We start from the raw sequence: 17,351 nt of genomic DNA on the forward strand, positions 1-17,351 counted from the left end.
ATGGAGACGGAGAAGCACGTAGTTGTTATATATGTAGTTTTTCTTTTTTTCTTTTTTTCTTTTTTTTTTAAGTCAAAGGACGCGGAAAAGACAATGGAACAGTAAAATATGTATAAAATTAATTTGATTTTATTTCTTCATAGTATCTAGTGGAATTGGGATCCTTCCAGTATCCCATGGGTCCTAATTTCTTTTATAAATGCTATATGGCCCTTTCAAAAAAATTATAATAATAAAAAATAAATAAATGCTATATGGCTGTGACTTTGATTATTATTATAATAGGACTCCAAGCAACTCTCTCTCTCTCTCTTTCTCTCTCTCAGTTCTTTATTTCCACCCTATAAAAGGACTCCTTCAGTCCTTCTTCAAGGTATAGTTGCTTGTGTACTCGAGGAGAGAGCCAGAGAGAGAGAGAAAAAAAAAAAAATGGCAAGAGAATGGCATCCATTGTTGAAAGGAAGAGGAGAAAGCAAATACAGTCATGGGTTTTCCAAAGCAGAAATGAGGTCAATGCAAAGTATATGTGAAGCTGTATTGCCTCCTCTGCCTTTCAATTCTAATTTGGAAGGGAAAGAAGAGCAACCCAGCAAAGCCCTTCAATTCTTCTACAAAGCTTCTGGGGCTCAATCTCCAACCCCAGATGAGGTAAATTTTTAATTTTAATTTAATTTTATTGTTATTTTTTTCTTAAGTTTGTTTTGGGGATTGGCTATTCCAGTAGCAAAGTTCATTGGCCATTCCGGTAGCAAAGTTCATCTTCTCTAATTTTGATGACAAAGTTTCCCTTTTCTCAGCTAGAAATTCTTAGTTTGAAGAGGGGGTGAGGGGGGGTGGAGGAGGAAAAAAGAAAAAAAAGAAGAAGAAAAACTGTAGCTATATATTCAATTAAGAAAACCATTATTAATTAAAATTAATGTACGTTATGATCATGCCACTTATTTTGACTTTAATCTTTGGTGGGTCTTATACCCTTTTATTTTATTTTATTTTTATTAGAAAAGAAAAGAAACTATTGGACGTGCATGTATCTTATCTTACTATGACACCAGCAACACATTGACCAAATGAATTAGCTTTTATTATTATTATTATTTTTGTATTATTTAAAAAAAAAATCGAGGGGACGTTATTATTAAATTACCGTGTTTAATAAATGAATAATGCAGGTTGCACAACTGGTGGCGAAGAGGGGCTTAAAAGAAGCACTAATATTGGTGAGAGTGGTTCTATGGATACTCTCCACCAGATTGGGAACCTTACTTCTTTGTGGCTCTCTTTGTTTTGGTGAAAAATGGCCTTTCATTAACAACTTTTCAAGCATGTCTTTGGAGAAAAGAGAGAAAGTGATTCAAAAGTGGTTTAAGCACAAGTTTCTTACACCTATTAGGCTTGCTTTTGTTTATATCCAACTCCTTTGTCTCTATGTCTTCTTCTCCAAGGTAATCTCTCCCTCTCTCTCTCTCTCTCTCTCATTATTATTTTTTAATTATTATTATTATTTTTTTATTTGTCATCTTCTCAATTTGATTTGATGAGTTGGTTTACATGTCAGATAATGAACTTAAATATTAGTGTGTACAGGCTTCTTTGATTAATCAAGTTCAGATTCTATATTAATTTCTATAAGCTTCTTTGACTAATCAAGTTCAAATTCTATATTAATTTCTATGGGCTTCTTTGACTAATCGAGTTCAGATTCTACATATTAAGCATGCTAATTTACTCTCTCTCTCTCTTTTTTTTTTTTTTTTTTTTTGGTTAGTTAAGCATGCTGATTTCAATTTATCGGAACTAAAGTTTTTTTAACTGATAGGTTTAACAACTGTGTCACACAATTATTATTAAATTATATTAAATTTTAAATTACAAAATACTAAAATATATATTTTAAAACTAGTTTTAAAATAAATGTTTTAGTATTTTGTAATTTAAAATTTGATATTGTTTAATGTTATTTAGGTAACCTACATCATTTTCTTTTTTGAAAAATAATAGGTATCAAAGTGTAACATTTTAAAATAATTTTAATATTTTACATTGTAGCATATTATTGTTTGAAAATTAAAATAGTTTAATAGCAATCATGTAAGACGTAATTAAATTCTATAGTCAAAAGTCAAGTAAAGCTTAATTTATAAAAAAATAAAAAATGGAGAGTTTAATTGCCAAGTTAAAAGGATGAGCACGTAAATCGCAAAAATTTAAAAATTGAAACTAGTAAAATACAGTTAACCTATTAACTATGTCATTAAGTAATCCAAAACTAGTGAAGAAGTAATTTTTAATAAAACTGATCAACCAATTATACCGGGTTTTCATAAACTAGCAAATGGAAGATAACATACAAACAATTATGGGAGGTTGAAACATCATCATCCTCATTAATAGTAAATACTATTTCATCTATTTTATATCTTTTTTAGTCTTTGTACTATGCATCTTTTCTTTAATGTTGAACAATGTACAAGTTATGGTTCAATGAACTGATCAATATAGCCCAGCTAATTGAGTCTGTAGCTACCTCCTCTGGTGTTACATAACATATGTACCATGTACAATCTTTTGGCCTTGAATCAACTTCTGTACTAAAACCAACCCAATTCACACAAAAACAATACCATTTATTTCCCACCCCACAACTTATTGCTCAACCTATTTCATCGACTTGTCAAAATTTGGTAGTAAATAGCCTTTCTTTTTTTTCTTTTTTTTTTTTTTTTTTGGTTTTTTTCCTAACTATGAAAAGCCTGGTTGAAGTTATATATCAGAATCATTTTTCATAATTTTATTCTAGAGAAAAAAAAAAAAAGAAGATTCCTTCTTTCCATTTAAAACGAAATGAAAATTGTTAGGTGGAAAGGAATTCTTTACCCATCAAACTTGGGTTACTTATGATTAATCTCTAGGAATGCAACGATGTGTACTTTTGAGCAATATCCCATTTATATTCTTTTTTAGTAATCAAGTTAAACAAAATTTAAAATTTTAAGACCATTTTTAGAAAGGTTTATATCTCTCTACTTTTGGAATTTAATATTGCGTATGGAAGTGAAGTATTGAGATTAAGAAATGAAAAGGAAAAATCTACCGTCTAATGACCAATATGCCCTCTTCCCCTTCTTCAGACACCAGAAAGTAGAATTCTAACCTTTACTATACATTTTACATCTCATTGGCATATCAAGAATCTTACCATTTTCCAATGTTTCTTTCTCCTTATGCAATTACAATAGAAATAGGATTCAAATTCACTGAAACTGAAATCTTTTTATTACTTAATTTTTGGACCTAATTTTGTATGAATAAATGCTAACAATGACCATAATGTACAAATTATTTGTTAACCAAACAAGTTTTTGTGCAAATTTTACCAGGTGGATGAAAATGGAGAAAACCCAGCATGGGAAGCCATTGGATACAAAGTAGACAAAGAAGAAACAATATTGCCAGAAGTCCACCATGAGAGACCACTTGAAAAGGGAATCATAGAAACAATGTACGAAACAGATTCAACCCTTTTAGAATCTCTAACTCAGAAAGGTCTAAGAGCCACAAAAGATTCAAACCAAAACCTTTACAAGATTGAATGTGATGTTGTGGTGGTTGGTTCTGGTTGTGGTGGAGGTGTTGCAGCAGCAAACCTAGCAAGCTCAGGCCAGAGAGTGATTGTTCTTGAGAAAGGAAACTATTTCACTCCTTCAGATTACTCTTCCTTAGAAGGCCCTTCAAGTGATCAACTATATGAATGTGGTGGTGTTTTTGCAACCCAAGATGGGAAAGTGTTCTTAATGGCTGGTTCCACAGTTGGTGGAGGCTCTGCTGTTAACTGGTCGGCTTCTATACGAACGCCCGAATCTGTACTTAAAGAATGGAGTAAGGAACATAAGCTTCCTATGTTTGGGAACTCTGAATATGTCTCTGCTATGGACTCTGTGTGTACGAGAATTGGTGTCACAGAAAAATGTGTAAAAGAGGGATTCCAAAATCAAGTTCTTCGAAAAGGTTGCGAAAACCTTGGTGTCGGTGTTGAGTACGCGCCACGAAACTCTTCCGAGTCTCATTACTGTGGTTCCTGCGGTTATGGCTGCAGAAGAGGTGATAAGAAAGGTACTGATTCAACATGGCTGGTTGATGCTGTTGAAAATGGTGCTGTGATCTTAACGGGATGCAAAGCCGAGAAGTTCATATTGGAGAAGAACAAGCATGGAAGTAGGAGAAACAAGAAGTGCTTGGGAGTGATAGCAGTGACTCTAAACAATAACATCACAAATAGACTTAAAATTGAGGCCAAAGTGACAATCTCTGCTTGTGGAGCTCTATTGACACCTCCATTGATGATCTCTAGCGGATTGAAGAATCCCAACATTGGTAGGAATCTTCATCTTCATCCTGTTCTAATGGCATGGGGATACTTTCCTGAATCAAACTCGGAATTCCAAGGCAAAATCTTCGAGGGTGGTATCATCACCTCGGTTCACAAGGTGGTGTCAGGAGAAGACTCAGAGGTACAAGCGATCATAGAAACACCTGCATTGGGGCCTGCGGCGTTTTCCATTTTACATCCTTGGACTTCTGGACATGACATCAAGGATAGAATGCTCAAGTACTCAAGAACCGCGCATTTTATAACGATCATCCGGGACAAAGGGTCCGGAGAAGTGAAGGTTGAAGGCAGGGTTAGCTATGAGTTGGATGAATCGGATCGAGAGAAATTGAAGGCCGGGTTGAGACAGGGGCTGAGGATACTGATTGCAGCAGGAGCTGTTGAAGTTGGAACACATAGAAGTGACGGGCAGAGATTGAAATGCCAAGGGGTTGGAGAGAAGGAAATTGAGGAGTTTTTGGACACAGTTTATGCAGTTGGAGGTCCACAATCAATGAAGGAGAAATGGGTGAACTATTGCACCGCTCATCAAATGGGAAGCTGCAGGATGGGGTGGAATGAAGAAGAAGGCGCGGTGGATGAGAATGGCGAGAGCTGGGAAGCTGAAGGCCTGTTTGTTTGCGATGCTAGTGTTCTTCCTACTGCTGTTGGTGTCAATCCCATGATCACCATCCAATCAACTGCCTACTGTCTTTCTAAGAAAATTGCGGAGTCTTTGAGAAGTTGATGTAATTGTGTAAAGCTAAACAAATTATTGATTTTACTTGTATTGTTTTTACTTATATATACGTGTGCATGCCGCGGAAATACACAATATATGTACATATAATCCGCAGGTTTCAAAATCTTAATGGTAGTTTTAAAATAAGTATCCGCATGTAATAGTGTGTCCTAAATAATATATATATATATATATATAAAGTGTATTTAGTGTGTCCTAAATAATATATATATATATATATATATAACGTGTATTTAGTGAATGATCCATAGCATTTCTTTCAAACAAACAATATTGATTCTTTGTGCATAATATTATGAATCATGTATGAAGAAAAGTGAGAAGACAAAGAAATGGCTATATAGAAAAAAGATGTACATGATACATTTCCATGAGCAAACCCATGATGGAATTTTGCAAATGTACAGAACAGAGAATGTCTTTGGAAAGGCCCTTTCTTTGTTACAATTGGCACCTTACACCATTGATATTTTGAATTTCATATGTTATGATGTGAGGGGTCATAGCAAAATGTGAATCCCCTCTTTTACTTTTGCCCCTATATCAGCTTTTCTTGGGGGTGTTTTGTTGTACTTATAGAATAACAATTCTCAGTCATCAGAGTCTGTCTCTCGGAATGGTAAAGGAACATTCTTCACTGCTCTGAAATTTCCCACATTGTTTAGATGCTCATTCTCTAACCTGTTTAATGCAAAAGAAGAAGAAGAAGAAGAAGAAGACTGAGCTTTCCTTATCCATTAACAGCAACAAGATTATTACTTATCAAGCATCTAGTTTTTATAGTTTTCGGTCAAATAGTTTCGATATAATTGCAGCAATGAGAAATCTTCTGTCATTTTATTATGGCTTTTACTGATTTGGAGATAAAAAAAAAAAAAAAAAAAAAGAGAAATAGAGTTTCTAGTATGATGTGAGACTGAAAAAAGGACCTGTAAAAATTCCAATGGCCTCGACGGATTACTTCCAAAGAAGCCAAAAGAAAATCAATCAACCGGGACTCAACAGCTCCAATTCTATGGAACCGCATCACTGTTTCCACCCAAGCAACTCTTAGAACTGCATTCAAGGCCTACAAAATCCATTTTTCACTATTATGTCACAACTTGTTATCCAAATTGGGATACACAAAGTCATAATCAGAAACAGAGAAAATGATTGTGGATACTTACAATGGAAATATAATATATACTTTTGCTCTTTAGAATCAGATCATCTCTAAGCCATAGGTTTTTGGATTTTGGGTTGAAAAGACCCCAATCCTTGACAAAATCCCAATATAATTGATAAACTGTAGCTACCACAGAAGTGATCAAGACTATAGAAAACCATAAATGGTTGTTCTGCCTGGCATAAGTTAACCTGGCACCGGCTGCCACCATGGCAGAAACATACTTCCCCATGTTAGCCAAATGGTTTGGATCACATTCATCGAACCATCGTCTGGCACACTGCAATTGCATTGAAATATTACATATTAATTGCAATACAGAAACTAGGCTTTTGCACTTTGCAAAGTCCAAAAATTTTGTTCATTATTTGTTTAGAATTTGTGGATTCAAGCTTAAGTAAATCAATTCTTGATTGAAATGTTGTTGAACAACTAATAAAAATGTATGTATATTTATATATATGTGGTAATCTGCAAAACAATTGAGGGATGTAACCTGCATGGCACGCCAGTAATACGGCAAAAATGAGATAACATAGGCAAGTTCTCTGAAAACCCTTCCCTTTTGGCAGGTTTCGTATCGGTGAGTTCTAAAATTGCCAGCAAGGAAGTAGCAGGCTGTGGATTCCATGTGCCTCAGCAAGGGAATCTATGGACAGAAAGACATTTGGTCATTGTCGTTTACTAGTCAAAGTTTCACCGTGAATCCATGAAGTACAGAAGCTGAATCTTTTGCTTTCACTAGACCATAACATAAGAGTACTAAGCAGGCACAGAGTAATTACCTGGCTAGTAAGTTGGTCAGCCATAAAAAAGTCCACCATCAAAACCTGCATTAGATCCACAAAAGAAAAAAAAAAAAAAAAAAAAAAAAAAAAAAAAAAAGGACTTTTAGTGCTAGTTTTAGGATATAGGTTACAAAATTCATCTGCCATGGTGGAAAAGGGATAGAAAAAGCAAAATGTACCTTATAAAATGGTGAGCATACTATGTTACGAATCACACGAATGAAACAATATCGTGTTGGGCGATAGAAGATGTCAAATGGGCATATAAGCAGGGCTATAAAAACCTGAAAATGCAACTCAAAGTTAAGAAAATTGCTGTAACTCCTATATTTCAAGTAATGCAAGGTAAACTACAGTATTCTCTCCCTCGCAAAACAATAAGAAACTTTAAACCTTATTACGTATCCAAACTTTTAATATTAATAATGGAAGTAGTAATAAGACTAACCAGAACAAGAATTCCAGGAATGGCATCAACTTGGCTTGGTGAAAAACCACTGGCTCTCAAGATAAGATGGACAACCATTGCCCCAACTACAGCAGTCATAAAAGTTGTACATACCAGGAAGGCATCGCGGTACTTGAGAGAAGAACTTGGTGAGAATTCGAATATGAAGTTATAGTTTATCCTTGTATTCTTCCACATAAAAAGATTGCATCCATACATGAACAAGTGCAAGCTTAGCAAGGCAAACACACTGTACAAATTCCAAAAAACCCACCCTAATTAGCTAATGAATTAGGCTATCTTAAGATTAAAAAAACTGAAATTTTGGCTTAGTTGTATTTGTATTAAGGGACAAAGTAAAAAACACATGATAATTCAGTTTAGAATGCAAGACTGAATTGGGCCAGACTATTTTGTATCCCAAGCATTAAAAATATGGGGTAAAATTTGAGATGGGAATTGGAGACAAAATGGAAAGAGTACCTGAAAACAGGGTAGACAGTTTCCATGTAGGCAACTTCTGTGCTGGGTGAGAAAATACCAGACAAATGTGCTAGTATTGCGTATACACTAAACAATGATACAAAACAACCTGTAAACAACCCTGCAAAGAGAAAAAAAGAAAAAAAAAGAAAAAAAAGAAAAAAAAAATTATAATAAATAAAATAAAATAAACAGAAAATTATTTAAAAAAAAAAAGGTTCATCAAATAGTGACTCAACTTTATACTAAAATATTGGCCTCATTCTTTTGAGGGCCCCAAAAACCCAACTTCATGGTCATTGAACACTCAACCTTTTAGAAACCCACTGTTTCAAATTAGTGGCCAGTAGGTTATAACCATTAAATGGAAAATAAAGAAATAAACATACTGGGTTAGTCATGGTTTTGCAACGACTAATCACATCATGTTGCAATTGCAAAATCTCTAACTGATACTTTTAACAGGAAAAAGAAAAAAGAAGGGGTTTTCGGTAATTATATTGTTTTACTTTTTGTCGCCATATTGTGGCAAAATTAATGCCTTTTGTAGCAGTTTTTATCAGTCAGTCACTATGAGTCTATGAGTACTATAACCATTTTGGAAGTATTAAAAGGTAGAAAGTAGTCCCGTGGGGACAACAATCTAAGACAATTATTCCTAATTTGAATCCTCAGGTTTTTAATATTAAAATAAATAAAAAATTAGAACTTAGGAAGTGTGATTTGAATTTGGTGATTTATGGAGAGAGAGAAAGAGAGAGATATTACCAACAAAGAAGGTGACCATGTGAGACTCTTTGTTCTGTTGGGGTCTCAAGAACTTCATTGCCTTTTTCCTGTCGTTGTTGGCGAAGTGCTGTGTGAATATGGACTCCACTTCGTCCATTAGTCTTACAACCTTTTCAGAATCAAAATATAAATAATAACTTAACCAATATATATATATATATATATATATATTCACCAATATGTATATAAATAATAAACATAACCCCTACTATAGAAAAAGTAAATCCCACAAAAACCAATTTTGAGAAAAAGACAATTATGGTATACCCTGTAGTTAATTCTTTTTCTATAGACCTAAAATTTCTGTAAACTTTCACAAGATTTTTGTTTTGCTAATTAAAAGACTAGTGCATAGGTGAGAAATCAGTATGAGATAGACCTTGCTTTTATTTACAACCGAGAACTAGCATGATTTTAATAAATATGATCAGTTTGCATTTCAAAATTCAACGATTTTCAGATTATAGACTTTTTTTTTTTTTTTTCCCCCACAATATTTCCTACTAAATCTGCTTTTCGTACACAAGCTCAAGACATGAAAGCTTAACAATTTTTTAGAACTAATTACCTTATCAGAACTAATGAAGTATGCTCCCTTCACTACTTTTAGATAACTTGCTGATGCCTGCTGGTTAGACACCTGTTTTTAGCAAAAAGAAAAAAAAATGACAAACCCGTTAGTCTAACTAGCTCAAGGTAATCTTAATTTTTTTTGTTGATTGGAAGGTTATCTTAATTGTGCATATAGTAAAAATGGATGTTCATATAACATTCAATTTTCTTCTCTTAGAGTTTATACTATAAAATTCAAGTCGTGTCCTTGTAAGTTAAAAGAAAAAAATTAAAAAAAAAAAAAAGAAGGATGAAATTTCCAAACTCATGGAAAAGTTAGAGAACGATACTTGAGATGTCCAAAAGGTTCCAAATACTCCATTTAAGAAATGGGTCATGAGGCAGACGGTTTGCATACGCAGTTTAGGCATCTCCTTTTTTAGGAATTGATGAAAAATAAAACATAGTTTGTTAGGGTTTTCACACTATCCATGTGACAACATATATTTTTAAGTAACAAGATTTTCTGAGGTCCTGCCAATTTTCCTGGAAAGTGCAAGCATTTCTTGGAAAACAGTTAAGACCCTTTTCATGTTTATATGAGACCCTTGATTTTGATGTCACCCAATATACATATGAACAGGATTGGCACCCAAGAGGGAAACGGTCGCTTAGCAAAATTGTTGCTTAAAAAAAGTGACCAAAATATCTTTTGCAATTCCTCTTTCATCTATCCTTCTATTTCATGTGAAAATGGACAACAAAAAATATTTGTATTTTGCTCAAATTAATCTTAAAAATTTCATGACCAAGTTTACTTACCTTGTCGAACTTCTTTAGTATCTTTGTAAATGCCACCATATTCAATGAGCTGCAAAAAATTATATATAGCTAATTAGATTAATTATAACTAGTTCATGAATTTAGAGAAATTAAACATGTTCATAGAAAGATAGCAACTAAAAAAGAAAAAAAGAGGGGAAAAAAAAAAAAACCTTCGAACAAAATTCTAATTATATCTACACACCTTTTTTTTTTTTGGTTGCTTTTTTTTGTTCCTAATAAGATAGTTTGGTAATAAATTCATACCCTCTTGCATATATGTAAAATCTTAGTTTCACTAATTAGATAAAAATAAATAAATAAATGAATTTTTGATTCTCCCCTTATGTTATATGTCTATTACTTGCTGTTCAGGATTTTTTTTTTTTTTTTAGTTACTCAACTTATTTAAATAAAGTTATGATGGATATATATAACCCGTGTTTTGCAGTTACAGGGTGATGATGCAAAGTATATATAGCTGAAATTTATATTTTTCCTCTCCCTGCAATTAAAAATACGGATGACACAATTAACAATCATATTGAAAATTGGAATTTTTTTTTAAAGAAAAATATTTTTCTTGAAAAGATGTATTAAAAGCTCGTAGATATTTTTAGAACACATGCGTATTTCTCAAAATATTTTTGTCCAGAATCTTAAAAGGATCTAAATAGTGGTCCATTGTCATGGAAAGTGTAGGTGGACATTCCTTTCAAAAAACAATCGATTTAACCAACTTTCATAGATATTAAATTGTTCTAGATCTGAAAATAATTTTTGTTGGTCCAAAAATCGAATTACGTATAATTTTGCAAATAAAAATTAATAATATATTCCAAGGAAAATGTTTTAAAACAAAAGAAAAAGAAAAAAAAAAACCCATTAAACTAGGTGTTATTAAAAATTGTATGCTAAACTCAAAATATTGAAATAGTAATGATAAATTTAAAGAAAAATTAAATGGAGCAATAAATAACCTGTAGGTCTTGATTAAATTAAGGCCTTTGTAGAGCTCAACAAAAGCTCCTCTAATCATCTTCTCAGCACACTGAATCTTTTTCTTGTTGATAAATTCACCATGGCCATCTTTCTTAGGATTGTTAATTAAATCTTCCCAAAGCATTGAAGTAACAGCTGAGATTGTTCTTGTTGGTGTTGTTGCTGGAATATCAATCCTCATTGCCATCTTTGGCTTGCCTTTCTTTGTCTTCCCCATTGTTGCTGCATTTATGAAACTCAATCCATTTCTCTCCAATGCTGCTATTGCTTCCTCTGTTTGTGATGTTTCTGTTGGTGGACTCTCACTTAGCTCTGCTGGACTCTCTGCTTTAATTATAATTTACAATTATCATCTAATTACTTAATTGTATTAATCATCCTTGGATTTTCATCTCCATATATATAATAATTAGTATATAATAGATTTTCCGTAAAAATTATAACATGTTCAAAAACAAATATCTTTCATGTAAACTAATTTGTGCAATCTAAAAAAATTAATTAGACAAATAACAACTTTTAACATTTTTCTACTTTAGTACTATTTTTAATATAAAATGGGAATATATTTCCAATATATCAAAATTAAGAAAAGAATCATTTTCCAGCTTATTTCAAATGATATATTGACCTAACAAATATTATTGTTGACATCAAAATATCTTTGAATATAAAATGGAAGATAATTCCTTAAAACATCAAATTTATATTATATAATTTTGCTATGATCAGCTTTACTCTAAATTTATATTGGATGTTTGACATATATCCTACAGATATAATCAGAAGCCAGGCACCAGACAACGCTGTCCATCGTAACAAGGAAATATACATACATACATACATACATATATATATATATATATAGATATAATATAAGTACTAGTTCCTTTATAAATTGCAATTAATTAAAGTGTGGGAAGAAGGCAGCTGTCAATTTTTATAGATTTTCTCCATCAATTTCTGTTCACACAAACAAGAAGATATTTCCTTTTTTGGTAGTGAGCAAGAAGATATATGTAAACCCCCTAGTAGATGATATAATAGTTTGAAAGCATTTACATCTGCGGCGAAATTGCACTTTCTCAAGCTTGACTTTTTGAGACTTTAAAGCATATTAGTGGCAGGCACAGACCGCATGAAATCTCCTTCACGCGTAGGTTAACCAAAAATGAAAATGATCTTCATCATCTCCACATATATTATCTTTATCTATCTAACCTAAACTCTGACAAAGTAGAGTTTATCAATTTGGATCCATCAAAATACATGACAAAGTTGGAAAAGCAAAACAAAAATTATTTACTTATTATTATTATTATTATTTTTTAAAAGCAAAAGAAATGGACAAAAGGGAAGTGGAAGATATAGAAAAAACTAGTTAAACAAAAATGTTTTAGGTATACTTTGTAAAAAATTGGTTGATTATAATTAAGTATTACCCAAATTGTGCAATTTTTATCTTTCCATTTATGGATAATACCTGAATATGCCCAAATTGCTTTTTTCTCCATAGCTCTTAAATAAAATCAGCGTCATATATTGGATATTATTGTTTTTCGTTGATCCCTAATTATCATGTGCCATGTCTCATAACTCTAAATTGAGTTATGATGATGCCCAAGCTACCAAATCCTTGAATCATATATTTACCATATCCAACAGAGACCCGGAAATTTATACTATTATTATTTAAAATTTTAAACTGAATTTGTTAAAATTTTTATAAAAAAAAAAGATATAATACTGATCATCAAAGTTCATCACGATGTGAAAACTTAAATTATAATATTATATCCACCAATCAATTCCATATACACAGAGCAGCAACAGAGACAGGGGGGTTTGACCAAAAAATATAATAAAATATATTTTTTATTTTTTATTTTTATCGAAAGCCGCAGACTCTTGCAACGACCAATGACATCATCCAAATAATTATAAAAAAAAAAACAAAAAAAACAAAAATCATCTTGTTGACTATAACATCTTCAGATTCAAGAATAATTGACCATATCATACCTAAATAGAAAATAGTAAACACTTTTTTTTTTTTTTCTAATTTTATTTTTATGTTTTAATGAAATGGAAAGGAAAAGTTAATTACCAGAATAGTCAGAGGTCCTAGGGGAAGATGACCATGAGCAAGGAACACTACCGGAGTTGATCTTCGCCGGAGAATTCTTCCATCGCCGGTCGTTAAGAATCTGCTTCAAGTCCAGCAATATCTGAAGCTGCTTGTTTAGAATCTCTCCTCTCTCAAGAAACTCACTCTCTTTGGTTATGTAAAATTGGTTCACTTTGTTAAGCTCCTCATCCAATCTCTCAAAAAACACCCTTACCTATACAAATTAATCAAGTTCACAAATAAGGTTTAGTTTAATATAATATATATATATATATATACAGAGCATATAATTATATGTATAAATATATAATACATATCATATGTACCCCATCTTCCTCAGAAAATAATTGAGCAAGCTCTGTTTCATAAATTGATCCTTCTTCTCCATTTGCCATGATTTTACTCTTTACCTGTTTCAAAATCGACAAATATAAAGTGAACAAAATTTAAAAAAAAAAAAAAAAAGAAAACTGATGTATATTCATTGGAATTGCTTTCTTTGTTTTTTAGTGTCTTTTTCATTTGGTACTGTTATATTTCTGATCACGATGGCTTCGTGACACAATAAGTTTATGTACAACCGTTTCTAATTATTTGGCTTTCGTAAAGGAATAAGAAAACCCTTTTTCTTAAAAAGTTGAATGAAAATTAAAAACCATGAAAAAAGAAGCACTATAACTTGCACATTATTTTCCGGGCTAGCTAGTGCTTTTTCTTATATTATTTTGATGAAAACAACCTTTTCACTTTTTATCTTTCATTCATTTATTTATTGTTCTCTCTAAAAAAAGATAAAATAAACCCATTAATTAGATCCAAACAAAATTTGCAGGCAAAAGATCTTCAAAGAGAAAACAAATTTAAATATAAACCGAAAGTCCTCTGTGGGTCAATTGCCAAATGTCCAATGTCAAAATGATCCACTTTCCCCTTTTTTTATTTGGGATTTCTTTGTGGCACTGAAAGCTTCCAATGGCCATTTCATGAAAAGAAAAACTAGTTCAAGTGCGTTATTTGATCACTATCTTTATTTCTGGGCCATAGAAATATATATATCCATATATATATATATATATATTTGACTATCTATAATATAAAACAGAGGCAAAGTGGGAACAAATATGGGATCCACGCAGCAAAGAGCTCTTAAAAAATAAATCATTCACGGCTCAAATGATTGTAATGAAGGATACATATACAAGAAATCACAACTTCATCTTCATTAAAGTGGAGCTTAAATATGGGTGACACCGGGACCCAATTTAGATTCTGAACTAACGGCAGCAATTTTACCAAAATTAAAAGACCAATTTGGACACAAAGAACAAGGCCAGAACAGAGAAAACAGAGACTTGCACGTAAGAAAAACCTTATTATGAGGAAAAAAAATTTAATTAATAAAGAGAGTAACAGTAAAAAAAATATATATATATATATACCATGATTCTTGTATCACCAAAGCAAAATTCGCAAACTTTTTTTTTTTCTTTTGTTTTTTTTGCCGGAAAATGACATCACTCTCCTTCAAATATTATCACACACGCACACACCCACAAAAAATGACAAAATCCAAAAAGTCGGCTCTTTTATTCATTTTTGTTGAAAAAAAAGAAAAGAAAAAGAAAGTAGCTTCAACTACGAAAAAAAGTTTCACAAGTTTTCAGACTCAGCTTAGTCGCCGGTGACTTAAGAAAGTTGCCGGAATATGCAGAATAAGTTTAACCAATATAGAAAAAGTACCCGGAAGTTCAAAATCTCATTAACACGTATGCAAACATAATATTTATGAAAAAAAATTATACGTAGACACACACGTAAATTCATACGTGTGTGTGTGTATGTGTGTTTGTGACGCATTACCGATTAATATAACGTAAATGTTGACCAAAAATTAGGCACTGTAACAAAACTGTAAACAGGTGGTCCAATTTTTGATAACAAAACATAAATGCCTATGAAAAAACTGAACGATTTTTGCCTACTATAGCAGAGTTGTATATAAATACCTTAATTATCTCAGTTGTGGTAGCCGATGAATGGAAAAGCTTGTCGGAAACATTTTTGGCAAGAGAGCTAATGGGGTCGAAAATGGAGAACCCAAAGTCTGTGCTAGAGCAACCTTGGGGATGGTTTTTGGGAATATTAATCCTTGAAAGTTTGATCTTCTTGATGTATTTCTTGAGTTGCCAGTAGTTCACGAAAGCTTCCTTCCATTCTGGTATTAACTGAGCTTCTAGCTCCTTTGAGAACTTCACCATTTTTATTCTTTTTTCTTTTTTGAAAAGCTTTGTGTGAAGCTAAAGGAAAGCCAAGAAGAAGAAGAGGGAGCTTGGAGGAGTTTCAGAGGGATTGGAGAGGTTTATATATATATATATATAGAGAGAGAGAGAGAGAGAGAGAGAGAGAAGAAATTGAGGGTGGCTAAAGGAGAGAGATACGCGTTTTAAATAAAAATGAAAGCTAGGATTTTTGCTTTTTTACACACAAACAAAAAAACAAAAATTAAAATAATATAATAGTGGTGATATTGAAATTATACATGAGATGGGGGATGTTTTTGAAAATGTGGAGTTTCCTTGTCACAGTTTGCAAGAAAATTTATTAAATTCAACTTGGGAGATCAGTGTTTACAAGCACAAATATTACTAGTTGGAAAAAAAAAAAAAAAATAATTAAAAAGATGTATTCACATATTTTTAGAAAAGGATTATTGTAATAATTTGACTTCTAAGAATGTCCCAATTCAAAACTCACGTGTGAGTTTTTTTTTTTTTGTTTTTTGGAATAATTTACTTACAAATTATTCAAAAATTTTCTTTTACATAATTTAAATTCATATTCTTATAGACACAAATTGATATATTATACTACTGGAACTATCTATTTTGTCAAGTCACATGTGAGTTGGTGACCGTTATTTTCTTTATAGAAAATTATTATTGTTAATTAAATGTCTTATTACAGTTGATTAAAAAAAAAAGGACCCCCACCATGTTTAAAAAACACTGCATATTAAGAATTAATTTTGCCAAATCATTTTCAACATTCTTTATTAAGATTTTTTAAAAGTTGAGAAAAACAAGTTTACAAGGGGATTGGTATATATCCGAAACTTTGTCTGGACCAGTTTTTCATATGTTTCCCAATCATATGAGATTATATGTTTATATATAATATTTCCGCCAAAACATAGGTATGCAAATAATATGATTACCATTTGAGTATCGAATTTATTTAATTTTATGTTTATTTTTTTCTTCCAATAATTCATGTTTCGGCATCTAAAATTGATTAAATGAGATTAATTGATTAAAGAAAACCATTTCCTTCCCACATCTCAGTTAATCTCCTAACTATTATCTGTCAGAAAAAAAAGAGGAAAATCAAAATGAAAAGATTAATTAATAACCTTTTTGTACAATTAATTAGCCATGTGATTGGCTTCTTATAACTAAATTGTTTCATAAATATTTCTCTACATGGATTAATTTTGAATTTGGATTATCTTAGCATAACTTATTAGATTTACATTTATATATATATATATATATATATATATATATATATATATATATATATATATATATATAATATTGTATTCGATTAAAATTTTAGTTAACTTTTACTGCAATTAAAAGCTAGGTGTAATCAATAAAAAATTTTGAAAACTTATAAAAATGTATTTAATAATGATTTAAATTTTTTTTTAACAAGTCAATAAAAACCATAGGCTATTCAATCTAAATTTTTAGAAATCTTAAAAAGATACATAAAAGATATAAAGTATTTAAATTGTTAATAACTTGTATAAACCTCAATAAATCATGAATTTTAGTTGACTTTTTAAATCAAATATGGAAATTTATGGGTCAAAATTCTCTACACATTTATTTGGAAACTTTTAAAGACTTTTGAAAAGTTCGGAATGACAGAATATTTTTTAAAGCCCTTCCTCGTCCCTCTCCTTCTCCTCCTGTCTCTACCCCTCTCTTTACCATATGCAAAATATATAAAATAAAAATTTCTCCATTTTTTTAATAAG

At 31.4% G+C, this 17,351-nt stretch overlaps 2 protein-coding genes across 3 annotated transcripts; one reads left to right on the forward strand and one right to left on the reverse strand.

Annotated features, from left to right (window-relative positions):
- Positions 1-247: 247 nt before the first annotated feature.
- LOC107404108 (long-chain-alcohol oxidase FAO1) lies at positions 248-5,313 on the forward strand. The gene is made up of 3 exons (XM_016011055.4): positions 248-648; positions 1,170-1,442; positions 3,378-5,313. Exons 1-3 carry the CDS (start codon positions 430-432, stop codon positions 5,112-5,114), a joined length of 2,229 nt encoding a protein of 742 aa, XP_015866541.3. The 5' UTR covers positions 248-429; the 3' UTR covers positions 5,115-5,313.
- A 135-nt stretch (positions 5,314-5,448) lies between these two features.
- Positions 5,449-15,728, reverse strand: LOC107404109 (phosphate transporter PHO1). Of its 2 annotated transcripts, none has more exons than XM_048477486.2 (15): positions 15,316-15,728; positions 13,636-13,719; positions 13,289-13,523; positions 11,160-11,508; positions 10,180-10,228; positions 9,374-9,445; positions 8,785-8,914; positions 8,017-8,137; positions 7,534-7,783; positions 7,265-7,369; positions 7,083-7,127; positions 6,794-6,946; positions 6,299-6,577; positions 6,059-6,198; positions 5,449-5,810 (listed from the first exon to the last, which is right to left on the reverse strand). In XM_048477486.2, exons 1-15 carry the CDS (start codon positions 15,565-15,567, stop codon positions 5,720-5,722), a joined length of 2,355 nt encoding a protein of 784 aa, XP_048333443.1. In that variant the 5' UTR covers positions 15,568-15,728; the 3' UTR covers positions 5,449-5,719. The 2 variants fall into 2 exon arrangements, with proteins under 2 accessions (XP_048333443.1, XP_048333444.1); XM_048477487.2 differs by having other exon boundaries at positions 11,160-11,505; positions 15,316-15,726.
- Positions 15,729-17,351: the final 1,623 nt, after the last annotated feature.

This window comes from Ziziphus jujuba, chromosome 3, assembly GCF_031755915.1.
Source record: "Ziziphus jujuba cultivar Dongzao chromosome 3, ASM3175591v1".
NCBI classification, from domain to species: Eukaryota; Viridiplantae; Streptophyta; class Magnoliopsida; order Rosales; family Rhamnaceae; genus Ziziphus; species Ziziphus jujuba.

Bases quoted from the DNA above. Each gene is read 5' to 3' on its own strand.
- LOC107404108 (XM_016011055.4), top strand. From the start codon at position 430: ATGGCAAGAGAATGGCATCCATTGTTGAAAGGAAGAGGAGAAAGCAAA. The intron at 649-1,169 runs GTAAATTTTTAA...TGAATAATGCAG, and splicing joins AATCTCCAACCCCAGATGAG to GTTGCACAACTGGTGGCGAA. The intron at 1,443-3,377 runs GTAATCTCTCCC...AAATTTTACCAG, and splicing joins TCTATGTCTTCTTCTCCAAG to GTGGATGAAAATGGAGAAAA.
- LOC107404109 (XM_048477486.2), bottom strand. From the start codon at position 15,567: ATGGTGAAGTTCTCAAAGGAGCTAGAAGCTCAGTTAATACCAGAATGG. The intron at 10,229-11,159 runs GTTATTTATTGC...AATTTTTTGCAG, and splicing joins AATTTAATCAAGACCTACAG to CTCATTGAATATGGTGGCAT. The intron at 7,370-7,533 runs GTTAGTCTTATT...TTGCATTTTCAG, and splicing joins TTCCTGGAATTCTTGTTCTG to GTTTTTATAGCCCTGCTTAT.